Source organism: Lemur catta, chromosome 7 (genome assembly GCF_020740605.2).
Source record: "Lemur catta isolate mLemCat1 chromosome 7, mLemCat1.pri, whole genome shotgun sequence".
NCBI lineage: Eukaryota > Metazoa > Chordata > Mammalia > Primates > Lemuridae > Lemur > Lemur catta.
In genome coordinates this window covers 64,946,289-64,963,954 of record NC_059134.1, presented here as the reverse complement: position 1 = coordinate 64,963,954, position 17,666 = coordinate 64,946,289, and the positions used below count along the sequence as shown (strand labels likewise).

The following is a 17,666-nucleotide window of genomic DNA, read 5'->3' as shown; positions in this document are numbered from 1 at the left end:
GTGTTTCTGTTGTGTCAAATATATAGTATTGGGTCAGTGAACTTATTTTGTGGTACTAAGCTATTGATTGCTTATTGCACTGAGATTACATGATGAGTGAAGTTTAAAGTAGTTTTCTCTATTCTGCATTGTATATATCCGAGTAATATGGCAGAAATCATTATTTTTGTTTCATCATAATTTTAGATAGGACAGCATTGAAAATCTCATGTAGGGTGGGCATGGGGGCTAATGCCTATAATCCTAGCACTTTGGGAGACCAAGGTGGGAGGATTGCTTGAGGCCAGAGTTCAAACCCAGCCTGGGCAAAATAGTGAAGACCCCGTCTCTACAAAAATAAGAAAGAAAAAATAGCCGAGCATGTTGGTACACAATTCTAGTTTCAGTTACTCAGGAGGCTGAGGCGGGAGGATCACTGGAGCCAAGGAGTTTGAGGCTGTAGTGACCTGTGATCATGTCACTGCACTGCAGCCTGAGCTGCGGAATCAGACCCTGTCTCCAAAAAATTCCCATGTAGAAGAATACTACTGTGGATAGACTAATCTTTATTGAATATTCAACTTGTGCTAGACACTCTATAAATATTTTACATGAATTAACTCATTTGATCCTCAAAATACCCTTTACCGTAGGTAATATTAAATAAACACACACACAAACACATGTGTACATATTTTATAGATGAGGAAATTAAGATCCAAAGAGGTTAAGTAACGTGTTCAGTGTCACATGGCTAATAAGTAGTTGAGCTGGAATGTGAACACTGTAGTCTCGTTCCAGATCTTTCCTCTTAACCCCATCTTTGTACTATTTCTGTTACCCTTTTCTTTTCTTTTCTTTTCTTTTTTAATAGGGACAGGGTCTTGCACTGTTGCCCAGGCTGGAGTACAGTGGCGGGATCTTAGTTCACTGACACTTCAATCTCCTGGAGTCCAGCAATCCTCCTGCCGCAGCCTCCTGAGTAGCTAGAACAACAGACGCATGCTACATGCTTAGCCTCTGTAGCATTTTTAATGGCATTCTATAGTTTTTTGGAAGATAATCTTGTTTGATGCATGCAATAACCTTGTGAACTAGGGAGAATAAACTATATTATTGTCATTTCACAGATGAGGAAACTGAATTTTAGAGAGCATTATGTTTTTTGATTTCTAGTTCAGTGCTTATTTCATTTTAATATGCTATATTCTAGAAACACCTAGGCTTTGGGAAGTCAAGTTCAAGGCTAATGGATATAACATAATGTAGGTTCTTGTATTTGTAAACCCAGGCTCTTAGTATTTCATTTGTCTAGCCAGGTCCATGTAAAACTGGAAAATGGGGACTGATTGATTCAGGTCAGTTTGATTAACTATCCAAGTTTCTTTATATAACCCAACTGAGTTAAAGTGAAAAAAGTACATCTTTATCCTGATTATGTCATCTCTTTGGTTTATATGAAATGAGCACCCCTTTTGATGTGAAATGAGGTTTTATTGATGACAGAATTTTGTGAGCTGGTAAAGTATAAAACTATTTACAAGTTTTTTTTTAATTTTTAGGTATAATGTTGCATCCATATTGTTTTTAGATATATTTCTAGCATCGTCTCCTAATACATGTCTTACTCTCTATCATGCCGTCGTGCTTAACAACCTACCATTTCCTAAATCTTCCAGGCTTTCTTTTGCATCCATATTTGTGCATTTTCTTCCTGTCCCTGAAATAACCTTTTATCCTTGTCTACCTGATGAGTTCTAGCATAACCTCATTTTTGAAGCTTTTTCTGGTGTTCCCAGGCTGATTGTCTTTCCTGTGTTCCTCTAGTACTTTTTATATACTTCTGTATAGTCATGATGGCTGCATTATAATTTTATTTACTTATGTGTCTTGCATTAGAAAGGGAGAGGTTTAGGGCAGGTGTATATCCAACTTAGTAGGTGCTCTATAGATAGATAGATAGATAGATAGATAGATAGATAGATAGATAGATAGAGGTGGTGTTCTGCAAAGTGGATCAGCAGTGAGTGATCTCACTGCTTGTTGCCTTGTTGTCTTTTGCAGCTATGCATGCCCAAAGGGCTGGCATTCAAGACCCAGGCTGATCCCAGGGAGCCCCAGTTCCATGCCTTTATTATCACAAGGGAGGATGGCTCTCGGACATTTGGGTTTGCCCTCACATTTTATGAAGAGGTAACTAGCAAGCAGATCTGCAGTGCAATGCAGACCCTCTACCACATGCATAATGCTGAGTATGATGTCCTACATGCTCCCCCTGCTGATGGCAGAGACCAGAGCGGCATGGAGGATGGTGAAGGCACTCCTGTGACTAAACTGCAGCGCTTCAACTCCTACGACATTAGCCGGGACACTCTCTACGTCTCTAAGTGCATCTGCCTCATCACGCCCATGTCCTTCATGAAGGCATGTCGGAGTGTGCTGGAGCAACTCCACCAGGCAGTCACTTCACCTCAGCCCCCTCCACTGCCTCTTGAGAGCTACATATACAACGTACTCTACGAGGTGCCACTCCCCCCGCCTGGCCGGTCCTTGAAGTTTTCTGGTGTCTATGGGCCAATAATCTGCCAGAGACCAAGTACCAATGAGCTTCCCCTATTTGACTTTCCTGTCAAAGAAGTCTTCGAACTGCTTGGGGTGGAGAATGTGTTTCAGCTTTTTACTTGTGCACTTCTGGAGTTTCAGATCCTGCTCTACTCACAACGTAAGTCAGTGCTTATGAGAGCTCTCTGCCTGCATAGGGCTTTTCTTCTTTCCGTATTCAGATACACTGGGGCTGACTATAAAGATCAAAGTCTGTTACAATAAAAACCCAGATCTTTTGCTTGTAGGTGGTAGATGGCAAATGGATGGAACATGAGAGGGCCAGTATTTCCAATTGTCTGTCTTCATGGCCTTCTAGGTACTCCAGTATGGGAGGGGACGCTGCCTCCTGATGTCTCTTCTGATTGAAGCTGAAAAGAGGGGTGGGAGGTGATGGTCACTGGAAGCTGATGTTCCAATAATTCTGTTCTATCATTCTGCAGAGTTATTTCTGCCCTTACTCAACCTGACAATAAAATCAAGGATTCACAAAGGATGACACTTTATATATTGAGAAAATTGAGAAAATGAGGATGTGTTGCTTCTTTCTGTTGTTTGTTTAATTAAATGAGAGGTTGAATGTGAGCAGCAGGTTTGGACAAAATAGTAAAGTAGATCATAAAAAAACAGATGCTTCTTAAATGAGCTAGACTAGTAACATTAAATTCATTTATTCAGTACATATTTATTGAGAGTGTACTATGTGCCAGTTGTTGTTTTAAGGACAGTGGTGGACAAATCAGAGAAAAATCCTTGCCATAATGGAACTTATAGGTTAGTGGGGAAAGAGAGGTGATTAAATAAATAAAATATGTAGTTTCTAAGGTAGTTAATAAAGGTTATAAAGAAAAATAAAACAGGGAAAAGGATAGTATTTGGGGAAGAGAAGCTCTAATTTTTAATAGGGTGATTAGGTTAGGTTTCTGAGAGTGACCTGTTAGAATCTGTAGGAAAAGAATTCCAATTAAAGGGCACAGGAGGTATAAAGGGTCTAAAACAAAAAAGGGGTTTGTGTGTTTAAGAACAACAAGGACGCTGGGAGGATGGAATGCAATAAATGAGCAGGAGTGTAGTAGATGATGCTAGACTTAACAGGAGGTCAGATTGTATAGAATTTTGTAAGGACTTTGGCTTTTACTCTGAGGTGCATGCACAGCCATCAGAGGTTTTAATTTTTATGACTTTTTATTTTGAAATAATTTCCAACTTATGGAACAGTTGCCAGGAGTGTTCAAAGAACCCTTGTATACGCTCTCACAAATTCACCAATTGTTAACATTTTGCCATATTTTGCTTTATCACTCTCTGTTTCCATACATGTGTGAACATAACTGAACCATTGAAAGTCATCATAGACACTATGTGCCTTGACTCCTAAATGCTCAAGCTTTTATTTCCTAAGAACAAGGACATTCTATTACATAACTATAGTATGACTATAAAATTTAGGAAATCTAACATACTACATTCAAGTTTCATTATTATCCAATAATATCTCTTAGGATAATTTTTTTAAGTTCCTTGTTCAGGCTCTAGTTCAATATTATGCGTTCCTTTTCATTTTCAGTTTCTCAGCCTTTATTTGTCTTTCATGACATAGACATTTTTGAAAAGTAAAGACAAATTATTTTATAGAATGTCTCTCAATTTGGGTTTGTTTGATGTTTCCACATTAGATTTAGATTATAAAATTTTGTCTGGACTGTTACAGAAGCAACGTGCTTCTCTCTGTGCATTATATCAGGAGGTACATACTGTTGATTTTTACTTTTACAGGAGAAACATGATGTCAGTTTGTCCCATTTTTGGTGATATTAATTTGATCACTTGGTTAAGATGGTGTCTTTGGGTTTCTTAACTGCAAAGTTATTTTTCCCTTTGTAATTAATAAGAATTTGTGGGGAGAGACTTTGAAATTCTGTAACTATACCATCCTTTAAATTTTTGCCTAATAGTTTTAAGATCTGTTGATGATTTTAGTCTGAATCAGTTATTTCTATGATGGTTACAAAATAGTAATTTTCTAACTCCATCTATATTAATTGGCATAATAATGTTAATTATCATGGTAATGTTCCTACCATAATGTTCCTACCATACGGAAGAACATTATCTCTTGTTAGTTTATTATTGTATAGATTCATAGATTTTTATTTAACTCAGGTTATAATTCATTATTACAATTATTTATTTGGATGCTTAAATTTCCCAGATTTGGTTGGTCCATGGGCAAAGGAGTGACATTTAACCTCTACAATGGCAGGACTTTTTGCCTTTTGTTCACTGATGTATTCCGAGCACTAGAATAGTGGCTGAAATATAAGGAGGCTCAATAAATGTTGTTAAGTGAATCAATAACTTATACTTTTAATAGGATCACTCTAGCCACTGTATTAAGAGTATATTCCCAAAGTGGGAATGGAGGAAAGCAAAGCGTCCAGTTAGGAAGCCATTGTAATAATGCAGGTGAGAGATGATGTCAGCTAGGACTAGGGAGGTGTCAGTGAAATGGTATGAAATAGTTGGGTTCTGGGTATAAGTTTGAAAGTGAAGTAATGGAGACTATGTTAAATTGAAGAGCACATAACCCCATTTAAAGTGGACAGCCACTAATTAGCTCCAGTTAATTTCTTGTGGATATGTTGGCCCGATGTTGCTAAATCTTCAAGTTTTTTCTGAGGACCCAGGTATTTTACATGAAATTTCTGATTTTTAAATGTTACAACAAATGTTCTTGTTAAACATTACAGGCCAAACAAAAAGCATCTGTTGGCTACAACTGCAGACTCTAGTCTCTGGGTGAAGTATATGCTTAGACAGATCATGTTGCTTTCCTAGCTACTATTTCTTGGCTGGAGCTTCATAAAAATACTTTGAAATAATGACTTAGTTGAATAGGAAGACATGTCTTGTTTAGAACAGAACAGAGAGGAGGAAACAAACTAGGTAGTCAGGGTGTTAGAAGATACAGTAGGCATTTAGGTACCTATAATGCAATGGGGATGTTTAGAGTCAAGGAAAGGAGAATTAAAACAAGAAATATGAATATGATGGACAAATAACATTCTTCTATCTTAGCTCCTGTATTTCCCAGAATATATAATAAGAATTTTAAGAGGTTTGAATTCAGTTGAGGCGGTTTGTGTGTAGAATCAAATTGAACTTGTGACCTAAAGACATGCTTAGCATGGACAAGAAAAAGCTTTTTCCAGAAACTCTTCCTGGGCATTGCTGAGCATGACTGAAGCAAAAATTGAGAGGATTGCCTTTTATTGACTGTAGAGTTATGGCTTTTGTTGTTAATAGAGTGTTTTAAACAATTGAGGTTGGTTTTCTTAAAGTAGTTTTTATTTACAATTCATAGGCATCATCCTTATGTGGATGAAAATTGCTCTGGCCAAAAATATGCCATCAGCACTGCACTTGGTGTTGCCTGCTGCATGTCCTGCCATCTGAATAGAAAAGAGATGTTACTTAGGGAAAGGGAACGTAGGCTAAATTGTAAGATCCTTTGGATGACTGAACTGGCAGTTTTAAGTAGTGTTTTCTCGGTTTGTGTAGGTCATTTTATTTACTTCTGGATAATATTTTTTCTGTGCTCCATGTAGAAACAGTTTTTTTTTTTTTTTGAAAAGCATAGTTTTTTAGTAATTGCTTTAAAATTATATATAGAGCAGAAGCTCTTTATCTGATGTGGCCTAGTAGGGTAGTTGATCAGATAATTGAAAAAGTCAGTTAAGTCTGGGAATCCTAAAAATGATATAAACATTCATTAAACATTTTATTTTAAAATAAAACATACAACTCTGTAGTCACTCATCTTTTGATGAAGGATCCAGGCATTTCCCTTTATCATGGGTCCACAAATCAGATGTCTGCATTGTTTTTCTTACATAACGCATTGACTAGATTTTCTGCTCACTTTTTTTTAAGTGGAGCAAGAACTTAAAGAACTTTGCAGAAGAACCTGAGTGGAAATGTAACACAGGGAATGGCCCGGGGGCTGAGGGGGAACAGCAAAAGATATTTTCTGTCTCTTTAAAACTTCCCCTACTCTATTTGGGAACTGAGGTCTATATCCCTGCCTCAGGCAGATGGTCAGTAGGGGCTGGAGAATGTCTTTTGTTCTTTGTGCTGCTGGAGCTAGCTCAGCTGAACTGTAGGCTTCATCCCAGGCCTGGCCAGCTGAGGTCTGGGTGGGCCTCCCAGGTGGGCAGAGGTCACAGCTTTGTCTTCAGCAGAGATGACAGAGATGGGGCAATTAAAATCATTAACTGCAATTAAATGACAATAGCGTAGAACTGAGGGCCCTCCCTTTAAAAGCTCTGTATTTCTGTTTATGTAGAGGAATTTGGATTTGGAGATGTTAGTCTGCCATTTTCCTCCTTTGCTGGCAAAGTAATAAACTTCTCCTCAAACCACTTGTTCTTGTTCTGATGTGGCCTCGAGGACAAGTGCAGAGCTTGTGGTAACAGAAACTACCTCTAGATTTTTGCAGCTTTCCTTGTTTTTTTGTGCTTAATTGTCAATTCAATTCCCATATTATTTAGTGATTTTGCATTACTGAGTCTTCTTAAAGCATTTAATTTTGTTTTCAGAGAAACAACCATTCTTTCTTTTTGCCCTCATATTTTACCATTTATTTACATAATATTTGGTTAAGTTATATAATCCAGTAGTAAGTTCGGCTAGCACAAGTTTGGAAACAAATGCAACAGACTCTTGTTAAGCATACAGTTCAATGAGAGCAATGTATGCATTACTACAAGTGGGGAAAATAAGTTAATATAGCAAGTTGGTTAAGTGGAGGTTGGTAAGAGATTTCCTATTTTAATATTTAAAATAGTTTTTTATTGCAAAAGTAACAAATGCTCAAGGCATATAATCAAGATAATTCCAAAGGGAGTAAAATGAAGTCTTTCCTCCCTGTCTCCCACATGTGGCAGCCAGAGATCAACTTTATTGTGTATCCCTAATGAAAATAATAGTTTTTTAAAACAAATAAATATGTGACAAATAATACAGAGAAAGTTGAAAGTTGTCCTTTTTCTTTGACTTAGAATCCTACCCCGGAGGAATAATCTCTTAATTTAAAAAAATTCCCTCTTTCCCAATATTTTTAAACAATGCACTACTTTTTATGTTAGGTGTTGAATACACACGTATGAATCTTAATATTCTTTTACGTATACATTATGATATAATGCATGGTGCATTAAAACATGAAAAACATTCCAATCATTACAAAGGGGTGTAAAGTGAAGTGTAAGACTTCTACCTTTGGTCCCTGGTTCTCCTCCAGGGGGGTTATTTCTGTTTCCTTCCAGACATAGTCATATGTCAACCCAAATAAGTGACTGAGGCAAAAATCGTAATCAGTGGAGGTTTATTAAACCAAAGTTGAGGGTGTGCCTGGGAAAAACATGAACCACAGACAGACCTGTGGTTATTTTTCTGAAGGAGAATTTGGAAACTTCAGCATTTAAAGGCATGCATAGGCTGGGTGCGGTGGCTCATGCCTGTAATTCTAGCTTTCTGGGAGGCTGAGGCGGGAGGATAGCTGCAGCTCAGGGGTTTGACACCAGCCTGAGCACAGTGAGACCCCGTCTCTACAAACAAAAAAAGACATGCATACATACATACATACATACATACATACATACATAAATAAAGGTATACATAGCGAAGGAAAAAAGCAGGTTGGCCAGTAGGAGGCAAAATGATTACATTCTTGTGAGGCCCTAGAAATCTACGTTTCGCTCAAGATAAGGCAAATGTCAGAAGAGAAAAAGGGAGTGAAGGATGCATCAATTATGTAGATGTCCCTGGGTTGGTGGAAGAATGTCTGATTTTGTGTTATCTCCTATTCTGCATCTGTAAAGTTAAACTTGTAATTCATTATTAGTGCAGATTGTGCAGACTTTAGTTTTAGGAGCCAAACATAGCTTGCAGACCTAAAGGTACAATTTGCATGTCCTTGCTTATGGGAGGTTGGCAAGAAATTTCCTTAATGAATGATCTGTGGGGCCAGTTCTTCACAGGTCCCCTGAGGCCTTTACCTTACCTTTTTGCATAAGGAGTTGGGGGAGTGGCCCTGAGATTTTATTTTCTTTTTACACATGTATATACAACATACATACTTTCAAGAAACAACACAAATGGGAGCATGCTACTCATTGTTTTGCACCTTGCTTCTTCCATTTAATAATGTATCTTGGAGATAACCAGGATGTACGGATTAGGTTGTTTCCTAAGAACAAAGAGTATTATGAGAAACATCCTTGCTCACACAGAGTTTGCAGAAGTGGGAGTGTGCCAAGACAGTTTATAATTGTTTCTAATGTGCAGGAGCTGTCCTGTGGTTTGTTTAGGAGCAGGCTTATCTGTAGAATGATCCCAAGTCTAATGTCCTTATCTTCACACAGACAAGCCATAAAACTGTGCTGATTGCTTCTTCTTTACCACTCAGAGTGGTGGTCTGTGCTTTATATTATCTCCTTTTGTTAAAAGTAATTGCTCATTACAATGTTACGGGACCTGTGAGAGAACCTAAACAGTTGTCTGGAGCCGGAGTGTCTAACTTGATTTTGATTGGCTAAAACTCTTAGGACACAGCTGACCTTTGTCTGCTTCCTATTTGTTGGTTTCCCCTTCTTGGAATGATGAACACAGACACTGGCAATGGTAAAAGAGGTACTGATTTTTATCATTTTGTATTGGTGTATAGAAATGGATTGGGCTTTTGCTTACAGCTCTTGGTGGTCAGCATTCTAGAGTGAATACCATAGATTGCTGGGTCCTTGAGGCATTATTTCTTAGGCTGACCTTCAAGGTGGGAGGCTGCTTTTTTTTTTTAGTCTAAGAATATAGAGGAAGAAAACCCATAACTCAGATCAGAAAGGCATAAAACTCTAAATTTGCAATATCTGTTAAACCAAACCACATAAATGGAGTTTAGCCTTGAAAGAGGGGATTATCTCTCACCCTCAAGAGTTTTGTTTCTAAGAATGCCACAATATCATGTGCATCACAAGCAGTTTTTCAGATATTTCAATCTGAGGCAAATAAAGTTATCCACCTACCAGAAACAAGTGTTCTGAGTTTCAGATACTAGATTAGATTCATCCTGAAGAGCAGGGGAGAAACTAGAACTAGATTTCTTTGCTGTTGAAAAACCTGCTTTTATGGAGCATAAATAGTCCCTTCCTTCAGACTATAGCATGCCCTGTTTTATATTAATAGTTATAGAGTAACTATTATAGAGTAACTAAATATAGAGTAATAGTTATAGCGTAGATGTTCCTTGACCCTGGAGCTATGTACTGTACAGCTTTCCAGTGCTCAGAAAGCCTCATGATAATGGCATTTTAGGGACTGCTTTACTTGGTGTATCTGTTAGCCCACTGTGAGATGTTTTTGTTCCTGAGCAGATATGTCAGGAACACCAGACACGTAAAGCAGTAGCACCTGCATTATTGACTTTGGGTAACAGAAGGAAGAAGCTTTTTGGTTTTCTTGTGATTAAAAAGGTTTCTGGTACTTCCTGCCTTTTTAAAAATCTAGATATGGGGGCGGGGTATATCCACTGAAAAGGGGGGAATTATTCTTTGTTATGTTTATGTAAAATATGTGTTTAAGAGCCAGTGTTTGGGTGCAGTAAGGCTAGACTTTTAGCTTTAAATACTACTTGAAAGTTTTCTCCCGTGCTGTTACATTTTTTTGATTCATCTTAATTTTGAGTTTTAAAGTAAATTCTTATGATGTCTGAGATTCTTAAGATTATTGGTTTTGAGTGGATTATTTACAGATATTCATATCCTGAGAGAAAGCTGAAAAATACGAGGGGAGGTCTCATCTGGAGAATTATTAGAATTCTTCTTAGTAATAGTTGTTAGAGTAATAATAGTAGAGCAGGGGGATTTCAGCAGAAAGCAGGTAAATAAGCAAAGGTGTCCAGATGCCCCCATGGAATTGAGGCATCACAGAAGAGATTACGGTAGAACTTGCAATGATTTAAATTTTATTGCTTAATTTGATCCTTGAATGAGTGTTTTTTTAAATGATCTAGGATTTTTTTATCTTCCTTCAATAGGGGGGTGATCCTCCCTAAATAGTTTTTAATGTGGAGATGATGATGCTTTGTGTGGGCACAGTGCAAAATGAAATAGACTTTCCTTATCAGAGTCTGCTACAGATCTTTAGTGAATATGAAAAGATCATGCTCCTTTTTCCTTCTGCCAAACCAGTTATATTATTACTTTTTTATTTCAGTATCTCTGAGTTTAGTTTTACTTACTGATCGGTAACATCATGGATTTGTTAAGTGTATTAGTTTCCCCAGAGAAGCATACAGGCACTTTCCTGTAGTGCACTCAAAATGTTTTAAATGATGAATTTTAAGTTATTAATTTCTATTTGGATTACTAGTTCTGGTGTGTTTTTACACTTCGGACACCAAACGTATGGGTTTTTCCTTTGCACCAACCAGTTCTCCAACTCTCTGGACACCAACTGGGTCTCCTGCAATTCAATTCAATTCCTTTTTGTTTAATTCAATTCAATTCAATTCAATTCTGACATAAACCACACAGTTTTACACACAGATTAAAAGCTTAGCCCCTCAAGACTACCCCCACTTCAGGTGCCAGTCGAAAGCCCCAGGTTGCCACCAGTACTTCTGACTAACACGCTATAAATCAGGTGTTCCCACAACTCTTCCTCAGGTTGGATAATTTGCCAGAATGGCTCATAGAACTCAGGAAAGTGCTTTACTTATCATTACTACCCATTTATTATAAAGGATACAATACAACTCAGGAACAGCCAAAAGGAAGTGGTGCATAGGGCAAGCTGTGGGGGAGGAGGGGAACAGAGCCTCCAGGCCGTCTCTGGGCACAGCATCTTCCAGCACCTCAAGGTGTTCACCAACTCAGGTCTTTGAACCATGTTGTTAGGGGGTTTCAGTGGAGTTTTCTTTACTACGTAGGCATGATTGATGAAATGATTGCTCATTGGTGACTAATTCAATATCCAACCCTCTTCCCTCCCTGGAGGTCTGGGTTGGGGCTGAAAGTTCCAATTCTCTAACCATGCTTTGGCCTTTCTGGTGACTAGCACCCATCCTGAAGCTGTCCAGGTGCCCTCAGCCACAACTGATTCCTTAGCATACAAAACACACTCTTAATACCCAGGAGATTCTAAGGGTTTTAGGAGCTCTGTGTTTCAGGAATGGGGACAAAGACTAAATATATGGTTTTTTTTGTTTTTTTGAGACAGAGTCTCACTCTGTTGCCCAGGCTAGAGTGCCGTGGCGTCAACCTAGCTCACAGCAACCTCAAACTCCTGGGCTCAAGCACAAATATATGTTTATCACTCTAGTGAAGTGATTTGTAGGTCCTGCTCTTCTTTGATTAGCCAGGAGCGAGGTGATGGGCAACTTTCAAAGCCTTGCTAGTGAGCAAATATAGGATGCTTTGCTTAACTTCTGCATATCAGCTTCTGTTCCCATTCTACTCAAACTTCTTCATTTGCTAGAAAGTTTTTTGTTACTTATAAGTACTTTATGAACCAATCTGTGATTTATGTGGTGGGGTGGATTTTTAGTGTATAAAACCATTTTAATTCCTTTGACTGCTCATTTGAAATTAGCCATTCCCTAAGGATATTGCTCATATGATTTTAAAATCTATGTTCCTGCTTTGTCCTTAAATTCTTGAAACCATTATACCATACGTGAGTAGTAGTATAATTTGTTAAATTTCCATTTTAACCAATCCATTTTGTTGGCTTCACCAATATATTTATTATTCATTAAAAAAAAAAACAGGTCTAGAAATTGCACTTTGAAGAAAAGCCAAACATTGAGCACAAGCCTTTCCTCTAGGCTATGAACTTAAGTCACTAAGATCAATCTTCTGGTCAATCCTCTGGGTCAATCCTCAGGATCCTCCAAGTTCTAGGGAAGCTTTTCATTGAAATTTTAAAGTAACACTTTTGTGTTTTTCTCATTCAGGAAAGGTTGCCAGGTGTAGCGCAGACTTGGCTAATGTGGAAGACCAGCTCCTACATGCGTGGTAGTTCTTTGTGCTAGATCTTGAAAGCAAAGCTCACACAGCTCTTTATAGGATGCTCTGGATGAGTATCTGGGTGGTAAATAAGTTTGTTTTGGCTTCCATGCAGAAGGGAGACCCAGACCACACTGTTCCTTTTCTTTTAGTTCTATTATAGTTCCCCCATCCCCTTTCTACTTAAGAGAATCTCCTTAACATTCTGGGGTAGTATTTGGAGAACAAGGTACTATTTATTTTTTCTGTTGTATTTATCTGTTAGATTTTATTACAAACAGGGACCTATGTGTGTACGTGTATGTGGATATATTTCTACTTCTGGTCTACGTGGGTCTCTGGGTTGTTTCTCTGACACCCACAAGGGAATCATACTGAGCATGGCATTGCTGAAGTTTATCTTGATCCTTTCTAAATGTGAAATTGTATTGAAGGTTTAAACTTACTGTTTGGGAAGCAAGTGCCTAATTTTTAACTGTTTGGTTTATGTGTCTGCTTTTTTTTTTTTTTTTTGACCTAGATTACCAGAGACTGATGACTGTGGCGGAGACCATTACAGCTCTCATGTTTCCTTTCCAGTGGCAGCATGTCTATGTCCCTATTCTCCCGGCTTCTCTCCTGCATTTCTTAGATGCTCCTGTTCCATACCTGATGGGCTTGCATTCCAATGGCCTGGATGACCGGTCAAAGCTGGAGCTGCCTCAAGAGGTAAGAGTTTGAGTGTTGGGGCCTCTGGCCTTGATCCAGGATTGGGCAGAGAAGTGGTTTGGGATGAACCCAGCATGATGTCACCAAGTTTATATGCTTTTATTTTGAGGAATATGAATAACTTTTCAGGAAAAAAGTAAAAACAGTGAACATTTAGTTCAATTTATATCATCCCAGAGACAGTTGTCATCTTCATCACCTGACGTACATACATACATTGTAATCTCTGTGTTTATGCTATCGTGAATTGCCTTGTTCGTACACATTTCTTCAAACACAGTATTTTACATACTTTTAAAGACATTTATTAGAAAATTTTTTTATTATGTAAAACTTTAAATACAATACCCCTAAGAGTAACATAATGAATTCCTGTATTCTCATCAGCCAGCTTTAGTAGTTATCATGTTAAATTGTATTTTACTTCTGTTATTTTAAGCAAATCTGATAACACAAGGTGTCCCAAAAGTCACCATACATAGGGAAAATGGGAAATTTTAGCTAAATTTACCTTTATTTACAAAATATTCTTTACAAAATTTTTGTTTTGTATGGAGACTACATTTTTATGTCATTTTGTGGCTGATATGAAACTAGCTGGTGGGAAGGGCTCTTACTCTGAGTTTCTTAGTCATTAAAAAGGCCTGGGAAGAAGATATACATTGGTGTTGACGTGACTGTTTCTTCCCTCAGCCAGAATTTTTTTGGGGAGGAAATTTTTGCATATAACTGAGGAATATGAGTAAGGTAACCTCCAAAGAAGAAAGCATTCTCATGGAATTGGATCTGGGTAACATGCTTGATGAACATCCCTGGTAATTAGGCCACACCTGTGATATTTAAATATACTCAAATGCATCTCTTTGTTCTTTTTCTCTGTCCTTTGGTTTTAGAATCAAGATGTCTTCCTTGTAGCTTCTTCCATTTCCACCCTCTTTTTTCCTTTGACTCTAGAGCTTTGTGTTCTGTGGAGTGGGATAAAATTAATAAGAAAGAAAAAATCTAAATGATGGAGAAAACCATTGAGTTGGGATGTTGAGTTTTTTTGTGTATTTGTTGTATACTATCCATATATGTACATTAAGAGTAGATATCAAAGACTGGAGAAAGGAGCTTTTTGTTGTTTGCTTTAAACAAATGTGTATTTAATATTGATACCTCTTAGTCAATCTAATTATAATTTTATGAAGTCAAAATAAGAACAATAACAAAAAATGGTTGAAGATGGGAAGCCAAAGAGGCATGCTATGTGCACGATCAATAAATAGGCTGCTAAGCAAGAAGCCAGATTTCTCAGTTTTATTTTCCTCTTTGGCACCAGCTTGCTATATACTTGGGGCAAGTTCTGTTCCCTGTAGGATCTTTCAGCATCATTCTCTGTGTGCTTCATGTGTATTGGGTGTACAAAGGGGCTGTTGGGAGACTAGCAGTTTTCTTAATGGGACTGTTTGAGAAACCATGAGTTGTTCAAGAAACTCTACATTTCTCTCTGTTCTGGGGCATTGCAGCATCCACTTTTGTAGTATTCCCCATCGTTGCTGCAATTTTTGCAACTGAGCTTCTGGCCTCTCCTGTGGTCTGCTTGGGAAGGTGCTGTGACAGTGGGACTGTGGAATACCAGTGTGTGCTTCATAAGCACTTCTTGGGCTTCAGGAGCCCTCTTCATCCAGACTTTCCCTCGGAAGGTCACACATTTGTGGGGACAGTTACATAGCTATATATTTTCTGCCTTGATTTTTAGCAAGTAACCTCTGAGTTATCTGCTGTCTGAGCCTGTGTGGTTGTTGTGGAAGACCTTAGACTAGGGGAAAAGAACTGGCTTTCTAAAGGACTAAAGTACCATTTAGGGGTACACATAATAAATGGAGAGTGATAATATCTTTGAAAGACAACTTTGGGGTACATGTAAAAATAGTAAAAAATAATAAATAGTAAAAAATTCTAACAATGCACAAAAGAATAAAGAATAAAATAAAAACTACTTCAAATTTTACTACCCAGAGATAACTATTTTCAATATTTTCGTGGATATCTTTAAACTAAGTGGTATCTTTAAACTACATTTGTGGCAAGGCTAGGAACATTCACCTGGGTCTGTGTAGGGGCATCATCAGGGTAGTGAGGTGGGGCAAGCTTGGTTATAAAAGGGACTTTGTCCAGAGGGATGGAGAGTGTACATTCCCTAGCCCCCTAAATCAGAATTCATCAGTTGCTGCCCATCTTTGGGCATCAGAAGTCTGTAAAAAGCCCTTTGTTCCTTTTTATACCAACACATTAGCTCAGCTGTCCCTGAGCAAGTGAAAGTGCTGAGCTGCCTTTGTGAGGCATCCTTTGTCCTGTGCCTCTCTTTGGGCCTTCATTGTCTGAGTCCAGGAAGGAGGCATTTCCTCCCCAGCTACATCAGGAATTAAGCAGAGGATATTAGAGTGAAGTCCCTTTTATCTTGTTTTTTTTTTTTTGTTTGTTTGTTTGTTTGTTTTAGATCTTGGCCCTTTCTTTCCTACTTTTTTTTTTTCCTTTCTCAGGACACTCCTTCAATAACTTTTTCCTAGTCATCTGTGTGTTGAGCTTCCCACTTCAGTGAAGAACATAGACTAGAGGAAAAGGCTGGCTATGATTTGGTGTTAGGAACTCAGGGCTGGGAAAGGGCATTACGACCTCCTGTAGGAAGAGATTTGGGGATCCATGTGGTCACTACCTCAGAGCAGCTAAGTCTTCCCATAGTCACTCCCAACCAGGCAGGACATAAACAGAGGAAAACTGATCAGTTGGGGTTCGGTACCTCTTCCAGGCTACTTCTTCCCAAAGCTGTTATGTAAGAGTTAGCCTCCTCTCAGCTGAGGAAAGGAGGGTGCATGGGGAGTTTGTAGTAGGTGTTTATAAGTTGCTTCTGTTTGCTAGAGCCCTCTGTATGCTGGGAGGAAACAGCATGAGGCTATTGTATGAGCCTAGTCACTGAATAGCATTTTTCACTTTGCTTTCTTTCCTTCAGCCCATTTTGCAAAGAATGGCTACTGGTGTCTACTCAGAGGCTCCTATCCTACCTTAATCTAGTTCATCTTTGCAATGTGCCTGGACAGCTATCTCTTTTCTTGCTACCTCTGACCAAGGGTATCTACAAATGTGGACATAGCATTTGGAGTTTATAAAATTCTTTATAGACAATCTATATTTGGCTCACAGCAGTGGGAGAAAAGCCAGCCAGGCATTGTTGAGTGGATGTAGTTATTTTTAGCTACCTCTAGGTTTCCTATTGGAGAAACTGCGTTTTTCCTCTAAAGAGAGAACTGAGGATTGCGTTGTGTGCCTCTTGTGGATCGCAGTGCCTTGCTCTGGTAGCTGTATGGATAGGGCTTATGAGGCAGGAGATCTTGACTAGATGATCTAATTCTGTCTTTACTGTCTTCTTAATGGCTTGGCCTAATGGCATTTATTATTTTAAAATCTTAAAGGAATAAGCAAAAAATAGCCTATTTTTAGGCATTAAACATTTATTGGTCCTTTAACTAGGCAGGGCTCAGAGTTGTTATCTAGTGGAGAAAATCTAGAAAGTGAAATTTAAAGTGATTCTTCTAGTCCTTGAATTTTTGAGGTGGGAAAGCTCTTTTTTATTATAGATTGGTAGACAGACTAATTTATGCACTCAGCAAATGTTTATCGAATGATACCTGCATGGACCTGTTAAAAAATGCAGTTTTGATAGAAAAAAATTAGTGGGGCGTGATGGGGTACACATGTAGTCCCAGCTACTCGGGAAGGTGAGACAGGAGGATCACTTGAGTTCAGGAGTTTGAGGTGCAGTGAGCTATGATGATACCACTGCACTGTAGCCAGGGTGACAGAGTGAGACCCTGTCTCAAAAAAAAAAAAAAAAGCCAGTTTTAATAGATTGAGAGTTTATGGAATAGATATATTAAGCTGAACTTATGCTACCCCCCTACCTGGTCTTTTAGATTGCAAGACTTATTGACACAGAGTAAAACAGATCAGTGGAGCAGCATTTTGATATGCAATAGAGGTATCATGCTAAAGGAAAGATTATTTAATAATGGAGCTGGAAAAATTGCTTATCCATAGGGGAAAAAAAGTAAAAAAAGTTTCCATACCTCATGGCGTAGCAAAATCAACTTCAGAAGAATTAAGAAGTTAAATATCAAAAGTGCAAGTTTAAGTCTTCTAGACGAAAATATTAATAACATTCTGACCTCTGGGTAGGTAAATGTTTTATAGACAAGATACAGAAAGCACTATCCATAAAATAAAAGATTAATAAAGTAGATTTCCTAAATTAAGAAAAAGACATCTTAAAGATAA

The 17,666-nt window shown here is 38.2% G+C and overlaps 1 protein-coding gene across 1 annotated transcript in view; it reads left to right on the top strand.

Moving 5' to 3' along the window:
* Positions 1–17,666, top strand: part of DENND5A (DENN domain containing 5A) — a 107,766-nt gene that overhangs the window by 48,180 nt on the left and 41,920 nt on the right. The window contains exons 4-5 of the mRNA XM_045557486.1: positions 2,044–2,701; positions 13,165–13,352. Of these exons, the coding sequence (XP_045413442.1) occupies positions 2,044–2,701; positions 13,165–13,352 (846 nt within the window). The remainder of the gene's footprint in view (positions 1–2,043; positions 2,702–13,164; positions 13,353–17,666) is intronic.